General features: G+C 42.9%; 1 protein-coding gene across 5 annotated transcripts in view; it reads left to right on the top strand.

The window, feature by feature from the left end:
* The window catches only part of TMEM94 (transmembrane protein 94), a 72,225-nt gene that overhangs the window by 6,394 nt on the left and 42,030 nt on the right, over positions 1-23,801 (top strand). For 4 of the 5 annotated variants that reach the window (XM_035104460.2, XM_035104458.2, XM_035104457.2 and 1 more), the window contains exon 2: positions 1,855-1,986. The exons of the other annotated variant lie outside the window; for it this stretch is intronic. In XM_035104460.2, coding sequence (XP_034960351.1) covers positions 1,963-1,986 — 24 coding nt within the window. In that variant the 5' untranslated portion in view covers positions 1,855-1,962. The remainder of the gene's footprint in view (positions 1-1,854; positions 1,987-23,801) is intronic. 5 annotated transcript variants of the gene reach the window in all.

Here is a 23,801-nt window from a genome sequence, read left to right as displayed (position 1 = left end):
GATCATCATTTTTATTTTATATTTTGCAGGGTAGGTGGGAGTATTTTTATTTTGATCTTGCTTCAGGCATTTTCTGCTTTTTTTGACAGTCATTTTGAAGCTATATGTTTCCAAATTTGCACTATTTCAGAGTGCAATTGTTAATAGTTTTTAAAGCAAGAACAGACCACCAACCAGAGCATCTTATTCCCCATTCTGCTACAGGTATTTGTGTGTTAAAGGCAGAGCATGAACTATTTCAGCAAGATTTGTGCTACAGCTTCCTTTCATTCTGCAGCTGCCATCATCTGCTGTGCTCTGAAAACATCTCCTTGTAGCATTCTATTCCTGAACTGGGCTGACAGGGCAAGATTAAGCTAGTGAGAATCCTTTCCATCCTGGGCTTCAGATAATGGAAATCAGGGACACAGTTCAAACTGAAGGCAAATTCTGAGGATGTGCCAGACTGAAAGCATAACTCAAAGGAATTTCTAGGAGATGACTGAGGGCTCTACCTGTTTAGTTAGCAAGATGTGCTGAATATGGTCAATGCTGTGTGTACTTCACACTAAATGAAATTGCACCACAAAGAGCTAAATTCTGCATCCTTGATATATTATATGCCAAATTCCACATACCTATATACTGATTTTCTATAACTTACTCTGCTTTTGTATAATTTATTCTGCAAAGGATTATGCGCTGCTCCCTTGCCTTGCTCCCTAAACACTAGAAATCCTGCTTAGAACTCTCCTGTTTTCAAGAACAAATCAGTGTTACAGCTCATCAGTAACATATTATATTTTTCTCTTTTGGGTTCCTGGATTGTGGTGATACTGTTGATGCTATTAGGATTCCTACTTGAGTACTCTATGCATATTTCTATTTTAATGTTTTTCATTAAGTATATGATATACATGTATTTTGGTTTTCTTGATTTTCTATGTTGCATTTGGTGGTGTCTAGCTGAAAAAAAACCACTTTATGCTTCTAAATAAAATGATGTGTTTGAGTGTGCAAAGTCAAGTTAAATTAGATTCCCCCCAATGCATGTGGAAATACAGACCAGTCTTATTACTGAAAACAATTCTGTTGCTTTCAAAGATTGACTAGATTTTAACCTTGACTTTAGTAGCTGGTAGAAGAGCTGAGTCAGACTCTGACATCTAGCAAGTCTACAACTGAGGCACAGACTATGATTGGAATTTGACCCACAGGTCACAAAACGCTTGTTGGGAGAAACAGCTTGCCAGCTAGGTTCTGTTAATTCCAGCTATGCTAAGATTTTCTTTACTGATGATCTAGTACCTTTCTCTAGCCAGTGACGGATCTGGCTGGTGCTCGACCCTGTAGTGTAACCACCTTGTCAAAGCAGATTTGATGTGTTGTTTCAGATAGCGGGAGAGTCATGACTACAGGCTCCATTGGAGATTATCTGGGCAGGGACCTGGTCAGAGATAAAAATAACAAGACAAATAGCTATTAGTGACAGGCAGCTCTATCACAAGCTTCCTGGCTGGCATTTGAGCATGCCATCTCTGCAGCACCTGATGAAATCTGGCTTCTTTCTTAGATGCTGAGCTTGGCAGTTCTCTTCAACGTGTCAAGAAAATGTGTTCAGTGCCAAGGCAATAATTATGTTATGCCTTACAGGGGATTTCATTTTGCCCATGGTACTGGCCTTTTCGGTAGTTAATACAGATGGACCCTATTTAGTGGTGGGGTGGAAGAGTTGCAGAAGATTAGATACAATTAGAACCATCTTCTGTTTTCTCATCTGTCTAGATCAGTTGTGATCTTGAATTCTCCAAAGTGCTTTACTTAAAGAGAGAGTGAAGGTAAAAGAGTGACATTTAACCCCTTTTGTTTCCGTAGATGTTGTCACTAAAGCACGCTAATAGAGCTTCATACGTTATCTAGAAGAAGACCTCTTACAGAATGGTGCTTGTGGTCTTTTGGGTATGCTCTGTCCACTGAGTAACGATGGACTCCAAGGAGAAGTGTCAGGTAGGTTTTTTGGTCATGTTGTAGCTACTGTAGTTCTAGATCAGGCATAGGCAACCTTGGCTCTCCAGATGTTTTGGAACTGCAACTCCCATGATCCCTAGCTAACAGGGCAAGTGGTCAGGGATCATGGGAGTTGTAGTTCCAGAACATCTGGAGAGCCAAGGTTGCGTATGCCTGTTCTAGATGAATCTCTCTATTGAATTTGCTTCTGGTTGACTTTAGTTGGAAGATGATGAGTGGTTAAGTGTTCTTAATATCAGAATGGCTTTCACTGGTGAGAACCTGGAAACCCAGATTCATATTTACTTTCTGTGTGTTTTTCCTCTACAGTACTTCCCCTTTACAACTGTGGAGGTTACTTCTGAGTAATCATAAGCATATATAACACAGTTTACATAATGTTCTCGTGGACAAGATGAATGCCAAGGGTTACTGCTGTGGGATATGTTGAACTTCTTGAGAGATATAGCTTGTGAACTTGAATGTAAGCTGTTCTTCTGGCAGCAATAGTTGGTTAACAAAGATCTTGCTTTTTTCTTATTAAGGATGATCAATGTGTGATTGTGTTGCCACACTGTGAAACTTACAAAACCATGAGATTAGTTCTGAAATTATTAACTTTGGAAAGCTGCTTTTGAGCCTTCTTTTCACTTTTCAAGATTTTATCCACAGCCATCAGGCCCATGGCACAGAACTTTATACAGTCATACCTCGGGTTAAGTACGCTGCAGGTTGCGTACTTTCAGGATATGAACGCAGTGGACCCGGAAGTGTTTACTTCCGGGTTCTGCCGCATGCGCAGAAGCGTCCTGTGTACTTCACAGTGGAAGTGCAGCTCTGGATACGTACTTTTGGGGGGCCGAATGGCACCCCGGAACGGATCGGGTATGTATCCAGAGGTACCACTGTATGATCTTAGGCTGTTTGCCCACTTTCTGTGATTTTAACAGTTTTTCATGGCTACAGTTGTTGCAGAAATGATGCCAATTGTATGTGACCCAGCTACTTGTTAACTTGCTTCTTCCTCCAAATGAATGGGGGCAAGTGTGATCCCTTGAAAACATCAATGTCCACTAAATTCCAAGTTCTCAGTGATGGAGTCATACAGTGATTAAAAGGGGGGAAAGCAGAAAAACAGGAGAGAGAAATGCTAGAAGAACTGGTGTGTGAATCTATTTTATTTCACAAACCTACTTCTGGATTTATTGCTTCAGAAGAAAGCCCATGAAACCAAATCCCAAGACAGACTGCCTTTTGTTGGTAGAAAGGGACTTTTGATGTCAGGTGGAGTCTTGTTTTGGCTGTGCATTTAGGAATTAAGTATTACTGTTTATGCTTTCTCCATGGCTTCCTAACCTGCATCTTTCCAGAGAGATTGTTTTATATGGAATGCTGGTAGGATGGCATCCCTTATCCTTTGGCATTCCTTATGCTTTGTTCAATCTGATCCAAGCATGTGTATTTTAGGACAGTTCATCTTGTTCATATGGGTTGTGTGGAATAGGGGTCCTCAAAAAGGGGTCCTTTTTGAGCATAGACAAAAAAAGGAGGCAGCACACCTTCCCCCAAACAGGAAACACCCCTGGAAAAAGTCTCTTTAAAATAAAGAAACAAGCAAATTAGGACAGGCAGGGGCTTTGATGTCTGAGGGTGCCCATAGTTCCTATGGAGTCCACCTTGGGGATCCTAGTAGAGGAATCATACTTTCTAGGTCTACGTAGCACTGCAAGTGCCAGACTGAATAATGTGTTAGCAATGTGAAAGGGTAGCATCCTTTTATTAGCTGAATATGCTCAATCTAGCTTTATCCTTGGTATCTTGAGGCAGGTGCATATCCTGATCTGAACAGGCATAGCTTATCCCTGGGTAGTGTATCTGCTACCTATTACCAGATGAAGTGGGAACAATTCAACTATTGGAGTTTTTAAATCACCCATGGCGTGTTGTTGTTGGTTTGTTTTAAAGTAATTTTGCAATTGCAATAGTTGTGTGGCGAGGACAGGCTATTTGGTAGGGGCAATAGGAAAATGTTTGGGATGAGGAATGCCAATTACAGCCTTGGCATTAACACTTCTCTCACAGGTGTGTTTTGTGATCTCATTGTGCTGTATTGTGAGATGTTCTTGTGTGCGCATTAAAAGAGGATGTGGCTACAACTGTTGGGGTATCACTGCCCTTTTCTTTGGAAATCCAGCCCTCATTGTGCAACATGCGCTGACTTGCTTTTAAAAAAGTGAGCAGCCTGGGAACAGGAAGGAAAAATCACAAGGACAGTAATAAACTCTGAAGGTTGGAGGATTAGAGGGAACTCCAAGACACAAACTTGCTGATCAATAGAAACCTTGCCCAATGCTCTGCCCCCTCACAGCTACTTCAGTCAGAGGCTAGCCTTCCTTAATCACATGCCCTCCATGTGTTTTAGTGTTCTCCAGATATTGTTGGACTGCAACAACCATCGTCCCTGACCATTGGCCATTCTGTCTGGAACTGATAGGAGTTGTAGTCTGTAGGAAGAGACTAGGTTGGGGAATGCTGTACAATTAAGTCCCATAACTATGTGGGGTAGAGAGAGAGAGAGAGAGAGAGAGAGAGAGAGAGAGAGAGAGAGAGAATGAATCTTGAGATTTTTACTTTGCAGATGGATAAATAAATATGTTGTTCGGCCACACATTCTTTGATGCATTTACATCTAAAGTGTGGCAAAAGCCTTCTTGGTTGGCAGGTCAGTCTGGATGATCAAGCTACCACAGAGTCAAAAATTTTGCCCTGGGATATTTGGACATTTGCATGGGATCAAAAACTGCACCAAATGATGTGTTCTGTATTGTGTTAATGGGTATGTGCATTACTTATAGCTGTTACTTTGAGATAATGAGGGATGGAGGAATTCTGGTAGCGTACTTTCTCTGTATGGTTAGGGGCAAATCTGCATATCTGTCTTGGCTCTCACTGAATGAAGAACTCGAACTTGGAGTAAGGCTTCTGCTATAATCTTTAATGCCCAGGTCAGTAGATATATAGGAAAAAACAGGGTCAAAGGCACAGCAGATACATGGCTAAGGCATTGATCCAAGAAAACAGCACACCCTCTGAGTTCCTGTTATATGGGAATGGGGCGGCACAAGTTCAGCATGGCAAGTGGGCAAGCAAAAGCGAACTTCTGGAGGCTGGACCTGAGCTGTCTGTTCTTGGCTATGTTGGCACCTCCATGAGCTAGGTGACGGAGAAGGGGACAGCTGCTCCTCAAAACCAAACTAAGTGTCTGAGTCCTCCTGGGAGGATGGGCTAAAGGCAGGCTCCAGCAGTGCGGGGGGTGGGTGGGTGGGTGCCAAGATCAGAGGTGAAAAAAGCACAGAAGCATGGTGTGAAGTGGGTACAAGGTGCTTGTGTGATGAAGAAGGGGGTAAAGCAGAGTGCTGACAGATTACACCACTGAGACCCTCCCCAGGATCTGACTCCTCATTTGTAACTCCACCCCCCTCTTGAGGTCCTGGCACAGCCCCTCCATACCCACTGGGCCATGCCCCAAAGTCATCAACAAAATGATCCTCTGACTCTTCTTCCTCCAGTCCTGACCCTCAGCCCCTCCATGATGTCTCTTTAGGACTCAGGACATTTTCTCCTCTTGAATTTTGTACATCTTTTGCCCTACTAACCGAACAATAGTGTATGCTGCATCTCAATAAACCTAACGAAGCTTGCTAATAATGGCTCAGTGACCCATTTTGGTATTGATCAGTGTGAGATATACAGCAATTACTGTACCTTGTAGAAATGCTTTCATGATCTCAGACAGTGGTGGCATTTTCTTGGAACAACTGAAACGTAAAACCTTTTTGTGCAATATGGGGCATGTCTGTTTAGGAACCAAGCATGTATTTCTATGAAGAGAGTGAAGAAATATTACTTCTCTGTCATCGTTACTTCCTCATAGTTTGGGGATATCTCTGGATCCAGCATTGTTATGGGAGACTCAGGTGGCTTTTTTCACTTATAGCCGGTTTTCCAGCTTTCCTTTTGAGCAGAGATGATTGCTGTAGTACTCAATGCTCTGGCACGATTGGATTATTACACTGTGCTGCATGGCGCTGCCTTTGAAGATAACACAAAACTTCAGCAAGTCTCAAATGCAGCAGCCAGATTATTGGCTACAGTTCAGTTTAGAACTCACATAATCTCGGTCTTAAAACAATTGCACTGGTTGCCAGTTCATTTCTACCCTGAGATGGTGCATTTTTGTGTGTGTGTGGTTTTTTTACTGAGTGTACAGGATGATTCACTAGTGACTATGTGGCTCACCTGATGTAACTTAAAAACATCAAAGTGCATTTTTTTAGAGGTACTGGCCAAGTTGGCAAAAAAAAAAATGGCGCAGGAAGTATTGTGGGGCTGAAGAAACCCAATCTTCACAGCTGCATTGTCAGAGAACCTGAGACTCTGAAAGATAAGGGGTTTATTGTCTAGTCTCTGCCATCCACACAGTTCCACTGCCAATAGTGGCTGAGAATAACCGTTGCTTAGATGTGGTGCAGCTTGGCATCCAGTCCTGGCTAAGAACCAGACATTGCAGAACAAGAGAGCAAATATCCTAAGAGGTCATTCAGAAATCTTTGAAATTCAATTTAACCAGCAAGTTATCTGTTCTGATTCCTCATTCTGTTTAATGCTGGCAAGAAGAAAGAGTCCCCTCTCTGGGATAGCAGTTAGCAAATCCAGTTTTGCTGTTTTTCCTCTCAGTTTAACTCTGGTTCAGATAGAGATTTTGGAAACGTCTGCTTTTTGCTCAATAGCAGCTTGTCGTGTTGTCTGGACCAAAAAACAGTTAAGTTTGTGTGAAACAAGCCAACTTCAAAGCAGGGTTAAAATTATTTTGACAGGATGGAAAACTAAGCCAAAAGCAACAAAATGAAGTTTTGCAGACTTAAGTGTAAAGTTCTGCTCTCTGGTGGGAAGACTCAGATGTCAAGATACAGGATGGGTGACAAATGACTTAACAGCACATTTGAAAAGGATATGGGAGTGCACTTGCTAAACGTGAGTCAGTAGTGTGGTCTGGTGTCTAAAAAGGCTAGTGCAATTCTAGATTGCATGAGAATTCAAGGTATCACTCTGTTCTTCTTTGATCAGGACTCACAGTTCTGGACACTGCAGCTTAAAAAAAACACTGGCATATTGTAACATCCAGAGTAGAGCAGGGAACCTGGTGATCAGGTTTTGTGAGCAAAGGCTGAAGGGGCTGGGTATATTTATTTTGGAGCAGGGTGGATAAAAATCAATGATTTTTAAAAAAAAATCAAAAAAATCGGATTTTTTTTTATTTAAATCGGATTTTTTTTTATTTAAATCGATTTTTTTTATTTAAATAGGATTTTTTAAAATAAAATGCTTTTTGAGGAAAATATATTACCATCCAAAGGTTATTCCATCATGAAATAAAGATTAGTTTTTTAATTATGTAGAATAAGGTTGTATATGTTTAATTTTTTGGGTAAATAAATTCCATTAATCCATTCACAATGTCATGCTCTTCCAGAGGTTTTTGTAAGATTATTGGGCAGTTTCTCTGCCTACAAGATATTATCACAGATGCTTGGTTTACTTTTGCAGTTCTCAAAACTGAATTTGACTCAACAGAGATCACATGCCTCTTCTTCACAGCAAAAATGTTATAACATGAACAGAGTTGAGAAAAAGACCTTAATCCTATTGTTCTACAAACCTATGAATACAGAAACAACCCCTTCAGTTCTAAGTTTCAAGAAGTTCAGTGAATAGAATAGAAACAATATTTTTCTGATTGTTTGGAGTGGACAGTTTTTACGTTTTTCATGTGTAAGCTGGGCTGAGAGTCTTAAAATATATATATATTGTTTTTGTTTAGCCAAATTAGTTAACAAACATGGATGTTTGTTTAAGCAAATAACATATGCTGTAATGTTATTGTTTCAGTTGAATAAATCTATTTAAATTGTTATTATTAAGGTAATGATTATTTTTCTCCTTCCTAAGTACAACAGTAAAGTTGTCCAAATATGAATAACCCATTAAACTGGGGATAAAAAAACTAATATGAAAAGTTGTTATTCTAAAAATCTTCATCTACTTGCATATTAAAGTTATACCAGCAAGAATTAGTCTTTATGTAGAAAACTATGATTTAAATCAAGCCTTACTGACTAGTGATTTAAATCGTGATTTAAATCGTGATTTAAATCAAATCCACCCTGTTTTGGAGATTTTAAAATTTAGAGATTATAGAATAGCCATCTTCAGATATTTGAAGGGCCACCACATAGATCAGGGGTCAGCAACCTTTTTCAGTCCACCATCCCTCAGACCATATATTTTGGAAAAAAATATGAACGAATTCCTGTGCCCCACAAATAACCCAGAGATGCATTTTAAATAAAAGCACACATTCTACTTACGTAAAAACACCAGGCAGGCCCCACAAATAACCCACAGATGCATTTTAAATAAAAGGACACATTCTACTCATGTAAAAACACGCTGATCCCTGGACCATCTGCGGGCCGGATTGAGAAGGCGATTGGGCCACATCTGGCCCATGGGCCTTAGATTGCCTACCCCTGACATAGATCATGGAGCAGATTGCTTTTCTATTGTTCAAATCATGAGAGAAATGATTTAATCTAAATGTAATAAATTATTTCCTGGTTCAAGCTGTATGACAGTGCAACAGCCTGCCTTGAAAGGTGGTGAATTCTTCTTTCTTAGAGGTTTTAAAATCAGCTACTGGAGGGGCCCTGATCACAGGTGCTGTAGTAGCGGATTTACTTCAGCAGCTGAGGCTGAACTAGGAAGTAGATGAAATTGCCTTTTGAAAAAAACAAAAACAAAAGCATAATTAATGTAGCCACAATTTATTGCTGTAGGGGACACAACAGGCTGTGGTTGAACAAAAACAGAAGCACAAGCTTCTAAACAACTCCCACCTGTGCCAGGGAGGGACTGAATGTGGAAGCCCAAGGCTCACCTCCGCTCCTTCACATCACACTAAACTAAACTATGGTTTAGCATAGGTTTTAAAAGGAGCCATTATGTCACTGTTCCCATTATGTCACTGTTCTGGATCATTTTATTTTCTCTGTGATGAAACAACAGCGCAGGGAAAAGGACAATTTCTCTTCATGGAAAGCCCCATTGTTGCAATAATGAGTACTGTAATAAATCCCATTGGTAGTGGTGATTGGGATGAACAATATAATCACCAATGCAAGTTCTTTCTTCCATTATCCAGTGTATCTGCTTTTTCCATGGCTTTTTGCAGTCTTTTTCTTTTTAATTGGAGTCCACTGTTCTTTAGTACTGGAATGCATGCATCCAATAGTAGCCTGGTTTGCATGCCAAATTAAAGCATAGTTAAAATAAACTGTGGTTTAGTGTGAATGAGCTGTGTGCTTTTACCAGTTTCCCCTACCACACTATCTAATTTGACTTGTCTATCATACTGAATATCACCACCTGCACCTCTGCCTCCCTTACTTTGTTGTGTCTGGATCTTAAAAGTTCTGCACCTTTCTACTTCGTCTTGACCAATCCATCCCATTTTAATGTGCTGCTGTTCCCCTTACCATATTGTGCTTTCTGTAGAATTACCTTGATACAGCTTACGTTTGTGCAAGCTCCACATGCAAGTAATTGATGAGGCACAGACACATATCAAGGTCATGTAGTCATGAGCGGATGCAAAGCAATACAGGGCTGTGCCTTTTGCTAGAGTTCATGCCCTTATTTTTCATGCTGCTCACAATGTGAACAGAAGCGGCAACGAAGTGCCTTAACCTCTTCAGACATCTCCCCCATCCTTTCATCTCTTATTTTAATCAATGGTGCGTCCCCTGCCTTTCCCTTGGGATAGCTGCCACTTGAGAAATAGCACTCCACTTTTCTTCTACTGGACTTAACACCTCTCTCACACACAATATGCACACGCACGCTGCTTTTTAGCTGGGAGATGTTTCAGGAAGGGCAACGGAAATGATCAAGGGGATGGAACAACTCTCCTATAAGGAAAGATGGCAGCATTTGGGGCTTTTTAGTTTAGAGAGCAGGCAAGGAAGAGGCGGCATGGACGTGGATATCCAGAAACTAGAAGATAGAGAAAAGTCCCCCCTTCATAATAGCAGAACACAGGGACGACAGAATTTTGGAAGATTTAGGACAGACAATACTTTGCACAGCGCATTGTTCAGCAATGGAATTGGCTCTCACGGGAGGTAGTGATGGCCACCAAACCGGAGAGCTTTAAAAGAGGACTAGACTAACTCATGGGTGATAAGGCTACCAGTGCCTGCTAACCACAATGGCTATGTTCTCATTCCCCTGTTATAGGTAGTACATATGTCTTTGAATGCCAGTTGCTGGGAATCACAAGCAGGGAGAGTGCTGTTGCCCCTCAGATCCTACTGCCAGGCTTGTCATAGGCATCTGTTTGGCTACTGTGAGAACAGGATGCTGGACAAGATGAGCCGTTGGCCTGATCCTGCAAAGGCTCTTCTTATGTTCTTAGGTCTACCCTCTAGCAAGTGGAATGCTTTTGTATTGCAAAGTGATTATATTCTGCATGGCACCTGCTTGGAATCGAAGTGAACTGAGAGCTTTTTTTTTTTTTTAAAACCAAGCAAAGCTAGGAGAAAATTCTGTTAAGGCAACTGCCAAAGAGAGTTAAAAAGGCTATTCTTCCCATTTCAAAAAAAATAAAATAAGGCTGCTCTATTCTGTTAAGCTGAGATGTCCGCATCGGAGAACTTCCTGTGACTTTACAGTCTGAGGTGCCAGCATGTGCTCATTCAAGATGGTGAGAGAGATTTCAGAAAAGTCTGCCAGTGGCATTGCTATAAAAAGCCCACCTGCTGAATTTTGTGTATGTTTTGTAGGAGTACGAGTGTTTCCCAGTCCCAGCTCCTGGGGTGTTACTTCCCTTTTCCTTGGTAGTGTCCCAGTTACAACAAGTAGCTGTGTTTTTAGCTGCTTAATTACTTACTAGGAATTGTATTCAGGAAAGTGGGGTGGTGGTGGTGGGAATTTGTGCTGTGCAAGACACTTTGTTCCTTTTGTGCAGTTAAAGAGTATGTTGTCTAGGAAACACAATGCCCTGGAGAAAGATGCTGCCTCCCTTCTTTCTTCCCCCTCCCTTCGCTGCTGGCTTCTTTCTTGCAACCAGCACCACGAATGCTTTCCTTTCCTTCAGCTGTCCCCTTAGGAGTTCCATATGCAGAAACTTTAATTTCTGAAATAGTGGGGTGGGTGGGTGTGATATTTTTTCGCCACACAACAGAGAGCCTGGGTCAGGACTCACCGCTTCATGGTGCCTATAGAAGGAGCAGCCTTGTGTGGAGTGTCAGACTTGTAACCCCTGACTAGCAGATCTTCCATAATTTCAAATGGAAATATAATGCAGAATCAGTGATTCTATATACCAGGGCTTTTATCCGTTCAGAGCATGAGTTCTGCCACTGAGCTGGAACCTCTCCTTTCTAAGGGGGGGAATATCAGCTCCTCAAATGAATGGTCTTTCTTGCTCTCCTTTGATTTCAAAGCATGAAGGCAAAAATGGGTCACCTGTCAAACCATGGAGGTGGGTAGGCAAGATAACAATCTGGCCCACTGGCCGGATCCAGTTTCCCTCAGCTCTGCTGTATGAAGTTGGGCCACTCACTGCCTTTTAGAGTAACCTTCATGCTGAGGACTTTTGCAGGCACTGCCAAACAGCTGATCGGCGGTGCTTGCAAACTCCCTTTAACTGCCCCACACCTGAAATCATGCAGAATGTCAAGTGAGGGTCACGACTGCAATGGCCTCATGAGCCAAATGAGGAGGCCAGGCAGAGTTAATAAGGTACCCAGTTTACAGGCTTCCTACTTCTGTCATATAACAGGCTTGTGGCTGAGTGGGAATTTTGAGTTGGGGGTCTCTAGTTTGACTGATACTCTTAACTTTTATTCTATGCTGGCTGTCCACTAACTTGAGAAACACATGGGTGTAAAAAAATCTTTTGGGGGTCTTGTCATCTGCATAACCACCTTGACAGTTCAAAGTGTGGAAATTTGTGCAGTGTGGTGTATGCTTAATTGGGACTGGAGCGTTTAGTGGTGCCTAGGTACACAGTGGTGCCTAGACAGCATCTTAAAAAGCAGAGACATCACCTTGCCGACAAAGGTCCGTATAGTTAAAGCTATGGTTTCCCCAGTAGTGATGTATGGAAGTGAGAGCTGGACCATAAAGAAGGCTGATCGCCGAATAATTGATGCTTTTGAATTATGGTGCTGGAGGAGACTCTTGAGAGTCCCATGGACTGCAAGAAAATCAGACCTACCCATTCTTAAGAAAATCAGCCCTGAGTGCTCACTGGAAGGACAGATCGTGAAGCTGAAGCTCCAATACTTTGGCCACCTCATGAGAAGAGAAGACTCCCTGGAAAAGACCCTGATGTTGGGAAAGATTGAGGGCACAAGGAGAAGGGGACGACAGAGGATGAGATGGTTGGACAGTGTTCTTGAAGCTACGAACATGAGTTTGACCAAACTGCGGGAGGCAGTGGAAGACAGGAGTGCCTGGCGTGCTCTGGTCCATGGGGTCACGAAGAGTCGGACACGACTAAACGACTAAACAACAACAAAAGGTACACAATGAAAGAATAGTTCAGTCATGTCTATTTAAGAAGAAGTTAGGTGCATTTGTGCTTTCAGTTGGGGAAAAAATCTATCTTGTCTTGTGATTCATTCATAGGAAATAATCAAATTTTATTTTATATATGAAAAAACTGCCCATTAGAGATGTCTTAAAACTCTTAGGTTGAGTTCCCACTGTTCTGGGTCACAATTTGTTTGTAGCTTGTTTATTGTAAAGGTAAAGGGTAAAGGGGCCCCTGACCATCAGGTCCAGTCGTGTCCAACTCTGGGGTTGCGGCGCTCATCTTGCTCTATAGGCCGAGGGAGCTGGTATTTGTCCGCAGACAGCTTCCAGGTCATGTGGCCAGCATGACAAAGCTGCCTCTGGCAAACCAGAGCAGCGCACGGAAACACCGTTTACTTTCCCGCTGGAGCGGTCCCTATTTATCTACTTGCACTTTGATGTGCTTTCGAACTGCTAGGTGGGCAGGAGCTGGGACCGAGCAATGGGAGCTCACCCCGTCACAGGGATTTGAACCGCCAACCTTCTGATCAGCAAGGCCTAGACTCTGTGGTTTAACCCACAGCGCCACCTGGGTTCCTTATTGTTTATTGAGAAACATCTAAAAAAATACAAAGCAACTTTGCAGGTCCGTCAGAAAAGAATCCCAAAGTGTAATACCTTCATTGGGACAAGCCAAAAAGTCACAAACTTACGACCAAGCTTTTTTGAGTTCTCCAGAATGTTTCATCAGATGTAATCAAAAGGCAAGGGAGAGGGAGAGAAGTAGCAAATAGGGGTTCTGTGCAGGTCTTAAGGTGGAAAGGACGAGAGTCATTTTGTCAAAATTGGATTGGTATCCCCGTGTGCAGGACAGGACAGGTATCCAAGCCTTGCTCTGTTATTTTAGACGCCATTTTTGCAACAGGATTGAGATCTTGTTTAACTTGGACCATAGTATCAAGCAAGAATTAAGACATACAAGCACTACTGTAAAGGAAAGGAAGGAGAGGTGATGGTAAATAGTACTCCACACACAGGGATGTACCTATACTGCATGCTTAGATTGAGGTTGTCTGTGGTACAGAAAGGGCTTGGCTCCTGTCATTACTGTGATTCTTTTTATTATTATTACTACTTACCTTTGTTTTGCTCCTCCCCTCCCTTTGGGTTTTTGGGGCACATGCATTGAACTCTTTGTCTCCGTTGGCCCAGTTTCCTCTGCCTGTCCCTCCTCCATTGCTGCTGCTGCCCAGCTCTGGGTAAGTGGCAAGCCCCAGACACAATAGATTGCTATTAATAACCTGCACTGCACCTTCTGCAGGAGTCTCCTCCTGAGAGGCTATGAATATTTGATACTTGGAGGGGGGACTTTCTGCTGCTCTCCATCCTGATTGCTGCTGGGAAGTCCTGCTGGGAGCAAGAGGTCGTTCAGGAGGGAGCAAGGCATATCAGTGTAGCTCAGCAAACAGAAGGCCTGGTTGTTTTGGTTGTGGATTTTTATTGAAATATGTAATTAGCTTTCAGAATGCACAGCTTGACACCTTTGGGTTTTGTGTTCATAAGTGCACTGTTTTACATTTTTTAATATGGGACCGTCCATGAGAGTTCTCAACTCCTAAGCTGGCTTTTCCTTGCAGTATCATATGTTTTCCCAGACCTGTTCTCTGTTAGCATCATCTTGTGCTTCAGCGTATACCATCTCTGCCTTCTGTACAGGTGTATTTCTTGGGCTATCTGGCTTTTGAATGCAGCCTCCCAAACCCAGGGGGATGTGATCCTAAAGGACATCCTCATCTCTCCTTTCTCATCCCTCCCCTCCTTACCCCATATCCAGCATGCAGCAGTGTGACTGGCAACAGGCTGAATTAATCAGTGGCTTGGTGCTTCACTCTGCTGTTCCTCTGCCTCTCTCTCTCTCCCCCTCTCTCTCTTTCTGCAGCGTTGCGCTGTGCGCACTCTCTCTATTGCTCTCTGCTTCTCTCTGGATAGCAGCATTGGAAGTTGCTGTTCAAGGTTCCAAGTGCTGCACTGCAATCTTAGCCAAGATGCTTTTTAAACAGACAGATTTGTGGATGTCCCAGCAAGCCAAAAGTGGCAAAGTAAGTTTACCGTTTGCGCTTTTTATTTATTTCTCTTTTCTAACGTTTGAATTCAAGATGGCTTTTCCCTTCCTTTCCTGCATGTTTTCCCGAGCTGCTAATGTACAGAAGGCTTCTGAGGTTGCCTATGTGTGTGAGCTTAAGGCAGATGAGCTGCATTAAATGACAATATATATTATGGAAATGAGGACCTCTTCCTTTCTGCTAGGCTTGTTCTATCACTGGGAGAATTTGGGCTCTGAGCACCGTGTATAGATGCCTTGAGCTTTAGTGAATCCTTGTGTCTTTTCGGAGGTTCAGATTTGTCTGTTTCTTACACATGCCTGAGCATTGCGCCAATAAGTGCCACTTCCTACTGGTATACTTGAGGGGTAGGGTGTGTGTGTGGGGGGTTAATACTGTGGCATAAACTAGCAGGGATTGTGTGTGGCAAATTTCCTGGATCTGGAGGATTGCCAAGTATGTTCAAGGGAAGCAAATGTGGCAATGATCCATCCTTGCAGATTAATAAATCTAGGATTACAGTCAGCTGTGGTTGGAAGTATGTGTGTGTGTTTGTGTAATTACCCGACTACGCATGTTATTCTCCAGAGTTAGGGAAATATGTATAATAATATATGCTTTAATATCACATTATGTAACATGCCTTAAAAACAGCACAAACACCAATCCCCACGGCACATGTGTTAGCTACATAGAAATCCAGCCCCAGGGTGATCTGCAGGTACAAGAACGGCCGCGGGGACAAAGTAGGAAAGCTGTACAGCATTCAGTTGCCTGAAGGAGCTGGCTCTTCACCCAGTACCCTAAAATGAAGGAGGAGCTAGCGAGCAAGCAAAAGCTGAGGTTTGCATTGTCAGTATTAAGAAGTTTATCCTGGTTATTGGCATTCAGCCTTCTGCTTTTGTATGACCCTAAAAACACCCTGATGTTCAGAAGGAAGTAGATTTGCTCATATAGAGGGCCATGATCAATGCTGGTAATGTACTCAAGCCCTGTGTAGATTTGTGTTGCTAAGTTGGAATCTCCAAATGTAAAGATTCTGTAATGTCTAAGAGGCTCCATTGTGTAAAATGGAGCTTCTGTAGTTACCTGAGCGGATGGAGCTTCTCTGCTAAAGAGAAATAGGAAGTCCCAGTTTGCTTTGGCAGCTTGTTCCTGAAACTGGATGGAGCCTGATGCTGTTATTAGTTTGAGCAGTGCTGCAGATGTGATCGCTGCCAGCAGTTATGGATCGAGCTGGCATGTGGTCTGCCCCGGATTTCCTTAGCTCAGTGGTGCCAACCTTTTTTTGGTTAAGTATGCCACAAGTCAAATCCATAGCAAGCATAAGGCAGGGTGACCCTAGTGCAGGCATGGCCAAACTTGGCCCTCCAGATGTTTTGGGACTACAATTCCCATCATCCTTGGCCACTGGTCCTGTTAGCTAGGGATGATGGGAGTTGTAGTCCCAAAACATCTGGTGGGCCAAGTTTGGCCATGCCTGCCCTAGCGCATGCTACAAGCCCACTATTTCTCAAAGTGCTTTTGCTTTTAGTCTACTAGGCTGGGGAGGCAAGCACAGTGTAGCATTGGAGAAGCAAGCAAGAACATGGAGAAATCTGCCTGTACAAAGATAGTATACAGTATATATACCATTAACCTGGTCCATGAACTCAGTTATTCTTAACCAGGTGTGCTTAACCCCCTCTTTGATTGTGCCCTTTATGGTACCTGTATCACAGGTTAGATACCCGTGGCTTATTTCATCTGATCTGAATAAGACTTGCTCACTTGCTATGATGTGAAATGTGAATTGTATATGCTCTATGCTAGATGCAAAATTGTGTAGGCCATAATGAGGATATAAGGAGGCTCAGTGAGCAGTGTAGCCCTGCTGGTATAATTTGTGGCTTTTTTGTTTTTTGTTTGGCAGTTTTTCCCCTGTTCGAAATTCATAAGATCCTTAGTAGTCCATACAACAGGTTTGGGCATGCATGAACAGGCAGGAGAGTGGAATTCCCATGGCACAACTGTACAAATTATTGCTGATGATGTTCCTTCCCTACCCCCTCCTCCATGGTTACCCACACTTTCCATTTCTGCAGGAAGTTCACACGTGAAGATGCCCCAAGTTGGAAGGGACCAAAATGCCATTGGCTCCAACCCAACAGATAGCTGGGAATCATGTTTATTCCTTCCAAATGATGGTGGTGGGGAATTGTTTTCCTACCATTGTTCTGAGATAGAGAGAGACTGAAGGCTTGATTGCAATCTAACTCGGCTTATAACTCTCTGCAGTAGGAAATCACATTTTGTGCTAATTTTCTCCTGACTTGCTTGTTCTATAACACAAGAAAGTGTTGAGGAAACAACAGTAACAGGATCAGGATAATAGAATGAGGAGGGACTTATCTGTCTATATCTGTTTCTCGTCCCCCCCCCCCCAGTCTTAAGTTCATTTTGCCAATATGATTCTTTTTATAAATAAGAGTCTCGTGAAAATTTGTCGGCATATTAGGGAGCGTTTCTTGCATGTAATTTCCCCCTAAAATAATGCACTTTTATACTTTCCATGAACATATTTATACACACTTTCCCCAAATAGATGTGTCTTTGCATGCATTTTTTTGTGGAGAACTGCATTGCACAACTTGGAAAGGTGTGCATTTCAGAAGACAGCTGCACTTTGATTTGCTTGTAGGTACTATCAGCCTGGTTCTTCACCTCGCTTGCCTTTCAGTCTGTCTTTGCATACCTTCTTTTGAACACTATACCTTCCTACCAATGAGGCACCCCACTGCAAGCCTCGCCATGCTAGCAATAGCTTTGCACTTGGATATTCCCATCCCCAACAAAAGCCAAAGTTTGGGAGACAAAATCCCAAGAGCCCCAAATGTGATAGGGTGCTTAGGAGTGTTGATCTCTTTCAAAACAAACAGTGCCTTCCAAACCTGGGCTGGTGCCGAATCTGTGTTGTTGTTGTCTTGTAAGTTATCTTTTTTAAAATTGAGTTTTCAAAACACCTTGGTACAGATGGCATAATTTCAGACACAGTAGCAAGGCATGGTATTTGAATCACTTTAATAAGACAATAAAAGTGCCTAAAATTTGAACGCTGGTTCTTGCTTTTCAAAAAGAAGTGGTTATGGTGTCTTGGCGTCGGAAACGTCCCCTCGACGTCCAGCCCTGACCAAGGTAAAAAACTTTCTTCTCATTTAATTTCTAATATGAAGTGATGTTCCTAAGAGACACTGTGCGGTGGTGAAAATGACACCTGCTTGCTCTCACAATAGAGAAGGGATCCGCTTGTTCTGTGCTTTCCCCTCGATGATGGTTACATAACTGGCACCAAGGGGAGAGAGGGAGAAGGGAGAGTTGTCAAAGTAACTCCTCCCCATGTATCGTGTCTCGGAGGGGCCACCTGTGTAATATATTTATTGAGCACAAAATAACAACGCTCGGTGAATAGTGCTTTCTCCCATGTTGGAGTGATGATCAAAAGATTGTCTGTGTCACGACCGTGATAGGTGGCAGGCAACCTCTTGAAAAAGTTCCTGCGCCGGGAAGTTTTTAACGTTTAACGATCTATTATGTTTCTATATTCTGCTGGAAGCCGGCCAGAGTGGCTGGGGAAACCCAGCCAGATGGGTGAGGTATAAATAATGAAATTATTATAATAAAAGTAATAATTCTGGGGAAAATTCAGCATAGCGCTAAAGAGATTGTCCCATCAGCACAAGCATTTCTGCAGGAATAATCTGTCTCTCCCTGCCCCATGCGCTGTTCCAGGGCTCTCCTGACCCCCTTGAGCCAATCTGGGGGAAAGGAAGGAGAAGGAGAGGGTGGGAAAGCCCCGTTGCACTGGTGGAGGTCCTTGAGCAGGTTCCTGTTGGCAGGACTGCTTAGTTGAATCCGACTCAAAGTTGTGATGTCAGGACAAACAGCAGAGTCTCATTTTGCATCTGGATCGTGCATTGGGTTTTGTGTAGTCTGAAAATGGACCCTGTGTTGGTAGGGAGAAGCTGCAGAATGCCCCCTGCCCAAAAGGGCCATGACTTCCTTGAGGTTCTCGGGTGGCCCTAAGAAAACAGTCCCAGTTGCAATGCAATATTCTTGATTCATTAACTCTGGCTAAGGATCACTATTAGCCATAGGATTGCATGGCCCCTCTTCCTTTCTTTGGTGTTTCTCCTCTTGCATGCAAATCTATCTAACAATCTTTTAACCGTGGTTAGTATCAGTATCAACAAGACATCATAGCAGATTATTTTAAGTCTTGTACAGCACACAGCAAAGAAATTTATCTAGGTGGTGAATGTCATCTCCACAAACAGCATAAAAACACTTGAGCAACATCTGGGCAGTAATGCACAATGGTTATGCTATAGGCCAGAGAAGTCCTGAGTAAACAGAAGATATTGGTTAGAGGTATTGTGAAAAAAGATTTGCCTTTAGAGATGTTATCTTAACGCAGAACCGCCTGTGGAGAGATTCTCACATATAGGTGATGTCTATACTGTCATGTATGATCCAGTTGAGATTCCTACATTGTAGGGGGTTGGACTAGATGGCCCTTCCCTAGTCAGTTTTCCTGCTGCCCATCTACTGCACCTGTGTGTGTGTGTGTGTGTGTGTGTGTGTGTGTGTGTAGTCTTAGAACACTGGAGTCATAGAATCATAGAATTGTAGAGTTGAAAAGGGACCCTTTGGACCATCTAGTAGTCCAATCCCATGCAACGCAGGAATATGCACTTGTCCCATATGGCGATCGAACCTGCAATATGAAAGGGGAACCAACAGAAGATGATTTCAGATCGCTCAGCTGATTTGTTTTCCACTTACCTTTCCATTGTCCGTTTATAATTTAGTCATTCTTTCTTTCTTAGCTGTGACATTGAGCATAACCTCACAACTTATGGCATTATCCTAGAGTTTTGAGTTCCCTTGAGAGATGACTACTTTGCTAACAGCCACCATTGCTTGTTTTCTGGCAAATTGGGATTGCAGAGTGACAGTCAGAGGCAGGTTGAGGGTGTCTTTTCCGTACCACTAGGAAGTATTTATATATACATGCATGATGTGTGTGTGTGTGTGTGTGTGTGTGTGTGCGCACGGTTGGCGGTTAAGACACAGCACCACAGGCTAGATCAATCTTGCTTACTATGTAATCAATGCAGAGCACTTGGTGCTTCCACTGCAGCCATTCATCTCTTTACGAACGGAGGTTTAGGCTTATTTAAACTTGAAATATCTGCTCAGCGAAATGGACGAATGTTAGTGCTGGGGGATGAGCAACTGCTTATCGTGTTGGAAAATAAATACAGACTATGTAGCAGGCGCCAGTGCTGAGAACACAATTGCATTGTCCTACTCAGCATTCTCCTTCCTAACTTATTGAATTCATTTTGGAACCAATCCTGAGCTGTGTCGCCACTTTGCTTTTCAGTGATAATCCCTGCTACCTTGCGTTTTTCTGTGCCAGAAGGGTTTCTACTATATCCAGACTCTGGGGAATTAGCTGCAAAGCCGAAAACTGCTAAAGGGTAGAGTGATAAGTGATGCCTGCAAAAAATGATAGAAACTGCCATGGCACCTTAGGGACTAACTGGTTGATTGTAGCGCATACCTGGTTTTTGTTTCTTTGTTTTGTAAGCTGCTTTGAGCATGATTTTTGTGAATGAATGAATGAGATCGAATGAATACAACTTTGTGTGAAGTTTTTTTTTTTAATACACACAATCTGTAAAAGTTCAGGTTGCTCAGTATATTAGTTTCCTCCACTTGTGTCTTAATAGATGTGAGTAGGACAAGGAAGAAGAACATGCAGGATCAACCTGTGCACATTTGCAGTGGGCAAAGTGTCAGAAAATGAAACTGATCAGGAATACAATGGGAAAGGTGACACCCAAAACTGCCCCCAAGATTCTTGTTCAGATGTCTCAAGGTGCAGTCATGAGCTCTCATCTCATTATCTTGTTCAAGTAAAATAATTTCGAGACCTTGGAGGCCAATAGAGAATAGCGAGTGCCTGCTCATCATCTCCTGGACAGGAAAGAAACTAGCTTTCTTCACTTACCAAATGGTTTTGAGAGGACATGTATTAAATGGAGAACCCTGCTGTTGTTCGTTTGCTGTTGCGTGATGCTGTAAGAAGCTGAGAGCCTCTATATTCTAACCGAAAAGCATGTCAGAACTGAGAGTTTTTGTAGTCTCCAAACTGAAAATTTGAGAGACTTGTGGTACTTCAAATAAAGAAAATTGCTTCAGCTCCTCATGCTCCTATGGGAGTTAGTGGGTGCTCCTCTGTGTACTGCACATACATGCAGTGTTCCACATAATGTGTGAAAGCTGGATTTCTAGCTCAAGCATATAATCCAGAATATTCCTGCAGTGGTTCTAGGGACTTCAAACCTGAATGGCTCTTATGCTTTTGAGGTGTATCCCAGTGTGTAGACATAATCCTTTATTGTCATAATATGTGATGAATTCCTAACACACCTCTATGTGAAGATCTAAATTATGTATTTTTTAAAAGTTATAAATGAAAAAAGATCCCCCTGTAACATAGGAAACTACCTTTTGGTAAGTTAGATCTTTGGCTAACTTAGCTCAGTAGTGTCTATCACTGGCAGATAGCTGTTCTAGAGTTTCAGAGGTGGGACATTCTCAGTCCTACCTAGAGATGTCTTCATATTCTGCAGCACAATAAATTTGGCAATTTACTGAAATGATTAAGTGAGCATTGCAAGGCAAAAAGTGGGCAGGACTTGTAGAGTGTTATAGAGTCCTTCCATGTTGATGGAAGGATTTGATGCTGGGAGAATAGAAGGAAGTGTGGTTCACACTGGCATTCAAGCTTCCTTGATGTCTTGCTTTGAGGTTCCCAGATTATGGTCCGTGGAAACTCTGTGAGTTTCATTCAGCTGGCATGTCTGTGAAGAACACTGGCAATTTGAATTCTGTGGAATTCTAAGGACTTTATTTTAATAAAATGCAAATACAAGAAATAAAAGAAGAAACACAAACACAACTGAAAACCATACAGCAGGCACCCCCAAACTTCGGCCTTCCAGATGTTTTGGACTACAATTCCCATCTTCCCCAACCACTGGTCCTCTTAGCTAGGGATCATGGGAGTTGTAGGCCAAAACATCTGGAGGGCTGCAGTTTGGGGATGCCTGCCATACAGCATCTAGTAGAGTACATTATCATTGCTACAACTGGCAGGGGATAAAATCATTAACTGGTCAGTGTGGGGCGGGGTGGAATTTGGGAATCATTGATCTAAATCCTGCTGCTTGGGACTGATTAGAGCTGGCACTCAACAACTGGAGGGCTATAGACTCTCCATCATTGGTCTTGTTACTTGGCCCAGTGGCAACCACTCAAGGACCCTAGTGCTGATGGAGCAACTGCTGAATACTTGAGCAATATATTTTTTGCCAAAGTTAGAATCATTCAGCATGGATGGGACTCCTGGATCAAGTAGTCTCTTTCCGAAGTCAGGAAGTCTGTTCCTAACACATGGCTAGCAAATACTTTTGAAAAACCTCCAAAGGAAAGAAATTCAGTCTCTTGATTCTGTTTCCTCCCACTAAGAATTCTGTTAACTCTGCAAAGACGTCTCCTGCCATCCCAGAACCTGCAAGGCTCGCATTAACGTGTGCTGCCAAGAATGCTGTTTATATCTTTCTTTCTTTTTGAAGTGGTAGTGATTGTGGTGGTGGTGGGAAGCATACGTTTTGCCATGCATTGATGTAATCTGGTCCACGTCCAACAGAAACGAGGGAGCCGTTTTCTTCTAATCCCTAAAACCAGCCAAGCAGCAGGAGAATTACATCAGGTTTTATTCTTAGTTCCGACAGGGATGCTTTATCGTGACTTGCATGTGCTTCATGAGAGTTAGCTTATTTTAGATGTTCATTTTGCTGCAGAGGGATTTGCAGTTTCACGGGAGATCCATAGGTTGACGGCAGCCTCAGAAAGATTGTCTGTCTGTCTGGTTAAAGCTGGTCTTCTAAGAAGCGGCGTGAGACTGTGCTGACTGTGTAGAACAGTGTTTCTCAACCTTTTTTGGGCCACGGCACACTTGTTCCATGAAAAAATCACAAGGCACACCACCATTTAAAAAGTTAAAAAATTTAACTCTGTGCTGCCCTATATTATAATTATGACTGTAAGAAACACTTGCCAAATATTGCTTTCCGGCGGGTTAGTGGTGATTATTGGCGGCCGCCAGGCTCGTTTGCACTGAGCTTTGGGAAAGAGGAGGAGAAATATTGCTTTCCGGCGGGTTAGTGCTATTTATTGGCGGCTGCCAGGCACGTGACAATGCAAATTGCCCTTCTCGTCGCCGCACGTCACGGCACACCAGCCAGCCTCTCGCGGCACACTAGTGTGCCGCGGAACAGCGGTTGAGAAACGCTGGTGTAGAAGCCTTTCCTCTTTTGACGGCTGAGCTTCACCCATCCCTGGCAAGGGAGCCTTCCTCACCACAGCTTGGAGAAACATGTTCTTGGGAAGAGGCATAATCAACACCTTCCTAGAAGTAGTTGCAGCTGCCAGTAATCCAGGGCTCACCCTTATTTAAAATGCTGCCTGTCAGTTTTTCCGGCTCTTTACTCACATCCTTACAATAGGGCTTCATCTGTTATTTTCGAGACCGAACAGCCAAATGGCACCCTCCTTCTCACTGACAAACATGGGGCACGATCTGCTGGGCTGTTCCCCAGTGCAACCTGCGCTGAAGCGATCAGGAGTTGCATAAGAGCCCTTGTGTGCTTTCATGCATTTTCTGTTTTGATGTGGCTTGTGCAGGAGAACTTCCTAGTGGATTCTGCCACAGGGTTGCATGAGAGCAGTGGTTCTCTGCGGCCTTGAGGAACAGACACATCCTGTTGGGTTGGAAAAAGCAGTGGTGGGGAACAGGGGCAAAACTTGTATTGCCATGCGTGAGTCTCATTTGCTTGCACTGCTGGAGGGAGCAAGATGCTATACCAACAGCACCAGAAGGGAAAGGGGCATGTAGGCATACTCAGGTTGCGACCATTCTTTCCTAGGTGGGCATACCAAGCCTAGTATGTGTATGTTTCTCTG

Source organism: Zootoca vivipara, chromosome 2 (assembly GCF_963506605.1).
Source record: "Zootoca vivipara chromosome 2, rZooViv1.1, whole genome shotgun sequence".
NCBI classification, from domain to species: Eukaryota; Metazoa; Chordata; class Lepidosauria; order Squamata; family Lacertidae; genus Zootoca; species Zootoca vivipara.
Note: the sequence above shows the minus strand (reverse complement) of the source record. Positions and strands in the feature narration are given on the sequence as shown.